This window comes from Mytilus edulis, chromosome 2 (genome assembly GCF_963676685.1).
Source record: "Mytilus edulis chromosome 2, xbMytEdul2.2, whole genome shotgun sequence".
Lineage (NCBI taxonomy): Eukaryota > Metazoa > Mollusca > Bivalvia > Mytilida > Mytilidae > Mytilus > Mytilus edulis.
Window position 1 is genome coordinate 51228384 of NC_092345.1, and position 3221 is coordinate 51231604.

At 35.6% G+C, this 3221-nt stretch overlaps 1 protein-coding gene across 1 annotated transcript; it reads right to left on the minus strand.

Moving 5' to 3' along the window:
• Nucleotides 1-341: 341 nt before the first annotated feature.
• On the minus strand, nt 342-2455 carry LOC139512391 (uncharacterized). The gene is made up of 2 exons (XM_071299999.1): nt 1847-2455; nt 342-1399 (listed from the first exon to the last, which is right to left on the minus strand). The coding sequence occupies exons 1-2, from the start codon at nt 2167-2169 to the stop codon at nt 424-426; spliced, it is 1299 nt and encodes a 432-aa protein (XP_071156100.1). The 5' UTR covers nt 2170-2455; the 3' UTR covers nt 342-423.
• Between the last annotated feature and the right edge of the window lie 766 nt (nt 2456-3221).

Sequence of the window (3221 nt, forward strand, 5' to 3'; positions counted from 1 at the left end):
AACAAAAACAAAATGTGGTGAACTCAAGTACCCTGGAAGGGTTAGCAGCTCCTGCTTCAAGTGTGACAACCGTCGTTTAGCTTAAATGTCAAAATCATTCTGAAACTCATTTATTGATGCTTATCAAAGTTTGTGTTTAAACTCAACCTATTCTTTTTTGCGCGTGTTGGGTCGTTGCCTCTTTGACACATTCCCCGTCTTCACTCATATTCTATCCCTTAAATACCATTCCAAGTACTAGTATTGCAACAAATTTGTATTATAAAGTGTATGTCAAACAAAGTTGGAGTGAATTATTCATTATGATAGAACCTCATTCTGAGATTTTTTATAGTCCTATCTATATCTAAATTTTTATTTTTAAACATTACATCAATTAACACAATACTGATGCATTCAAAACAATCAATGTTTCTGAACCAGTCAAATCATGTTCTCTTGCCAATCTACGGCGCCTGCTTCCGAGTTGAAGTAATTTTTAAGATAGTTCCTTTGATCAATTCCAGCAGCGTTACCAAAATTTCTCTGATACCCTGGGTCTCCGTCGGTAAGTTGCGCACCTTGTCGCCATTGTCCCTCTATTAAATTATGATTGTTGTCTTCTTCGTCAGCAAACAGTTGTAGATCAGCACGTTTCCTTATCCGAAGTAAGTTATGAAGAGTAGTACAAGACAGTACGATTAAATCTACTGTTTCTGGCAGTTGTTGCATAGTTCCAATCAAAATCTGAAATCTCATGGCAAGAATGCCAAAAGCATTCTCCACAATTCTACGTGCACGGGACAACCTATAGTTAAAGATGCGCTCATCGTGGTCTAAACGTTTTCTTGAATAGGGTTTCATCATCCATGATCGGAGAGGAAATGCGTCATCGCCAATAAGAAAATAAGGAATATCTGTTTCACCATTTGGAAGAGGGGAGGGAGGCGGAAGATCCAAAGTTCCATCTTCTAACATTGGTCGTAGTTCCGAGTCCCTAAATATCTGGCTATCAGATGCACTTCCGTATGAGCCCACACTCAGCCAAATAAACTTATAATCTGCATCAACTAGAGCCATCATCACTGTAGAGAAGAAATGTTTGTAATTAAAAAATAACGACCCCGAGTTAGGCGGTTTTCTTATTCTAATGTGCTTCCCATCCAAAGCACCACAAGCGTGTGGGAGGTTCCATATTCTTTCAAAGTCAGATGCTATACGCATCCAATCTTCCGTCGTAATCTCATCCGGCATGACTTCTTCTTTGTATGCTAAGTAAATTGCTTCGCAGACTTTAGGCACAAAGAGTGATATGGAGTTCCGGGCAACACGAAAGGCATACATAAGATCAGCATACGTGGAACCGGTAGCCAAATGTCTGAGTGTAACGGCTAACTTCAGTCCTGGTTCAAGTGGTTCCCTGTAACGAGAAATATTTATCTAAACTTACAATGCAATTAAAAGAATATTTTTTGTCGCATAAAAGGTAAACTGGAAATGTGTCATACATTAGAATAACAAAAGACAAGACAGTTTAATATACCCACTTCCATATGAATACGAACGTTATTTGGGGCGTTACTAACACGTACTTTGTTCACTTTGTATTAAATTGAATTATTTAGAAGCAAAGTGCTTAAGGAAAATTTTTTAAAAGATTGTTTTGCTGACCTTTTTACTTAGATATGAATTTCTGAAAAAACAGTTAGTATGGTTTTCTAAACTGACTATATCATGCGGAAAATCCAAGCCTCGTCCTTCGGCACCGTCGGATATTCATATGATATAGTCAGCATACAAAATAAAACTAACTATTATTCTTAATGTACATTTCTGTTTTATTTTGCTTGAAAATTGAAGTACTTACCTGAAAGAGGTAGAGCTTTTTCTGATTGCAGGGGTAATTCTGTCAAGTATCTCCCCAAACAAGTCGGCATCAACTCTTAAAAAGTTTCTGTAACCAGACGCATCTTCCCGGTTAAGCTCATGCAGGAGTTGGTCATATTGTCCAAACAAAGTTCTTCTGATGAGCCATGGCCTGCACCAAAATCTACGTTGAGTCCGCCTCCTCCTCCTCCTAAAACAAAGAGGAAACAGTTGTTGATTTTCTTCCTCTGCCCTCTGTGCCAGTGGAAGAAGAAGTCGAAGGAAGTTATGGAAGAGTAATAATTTATTTCTCTCGTAAGACATGTCTTGTTACTCCGAATGTTTACATGGATAATAAATGAGACTGTATGGCCTACTATCTATATGAGTGCATGCATTTCCCATTGCAAAAAAAATAAACATTCGTAAAACACTCGTAACTCAATCGCAAATGTTCGTGGGCTATCGTAAACTATTCGTTAACCAATCGTAAAAACTTGGATCAGATCGTTACCATTCGTATTGTGCTCGCAAAACACTCGTATGCATTCGTTAATTGCTCGTATCTATTCGCAATGAATCGTCTACTGTTATCGTAAAAGCATCGCATTCATTCTAAGTAAATCGTAACCAATCGTAAAGCACTCGCAAATCACTCGTAAAAGTGGTTTATTCGCAAAAGATTCGTTAAAGTTTAACGAATCTTGTAAATTTTGGTGATTCGTTAGCATTCGTAAGAAACATTCGTGTATGTGAAGGGGGTACGAATCATACAAAATAAAAATAAATACTTTGATAGATAAATATAAAAAATTAAGAAATAAAAAAAGTCTAGCAATCGTGTGGGATCTTTTTAAAATAGAAGTAAGAGAGAAAACTATAGAACATTGTAAATAAAAAGCTAAACATAAAAGAGATGAAATTACAAAACTAGAACAAGAACTTAAACTTTTGAATGAAATTCATGATAACAACCTGGATGGAAAAAAAAAATTTGCCAAATATAATAGATTCAATAAATAAAACAGAAGAAACGCTACAAACTCTATATTCAGATAAAATAAAAGGGGCACAAATAAGATCACGAGTTAAATGGATAGAAGAGGGCGAAAAAAATACAAAATATTTCTTGGGATTAGAAAAATCAAGACAAACAAGGAAAAACATTACTGCTATAAGGGACAGTAAAGGAGAAATAACAGAAGATCAAGGCAAAATATTAGATACGGGGAGAAATTATTATGTCAATTTATATAAGTCAACTAACCCTGATCTAATAGAAATTGAAAATTATATTGAAAAAACTAAAATAAATTACAAATTAAGTACAAAAGAAGGCAATGAAATTGACGGCAACCTGACAATAGAGGAATGTA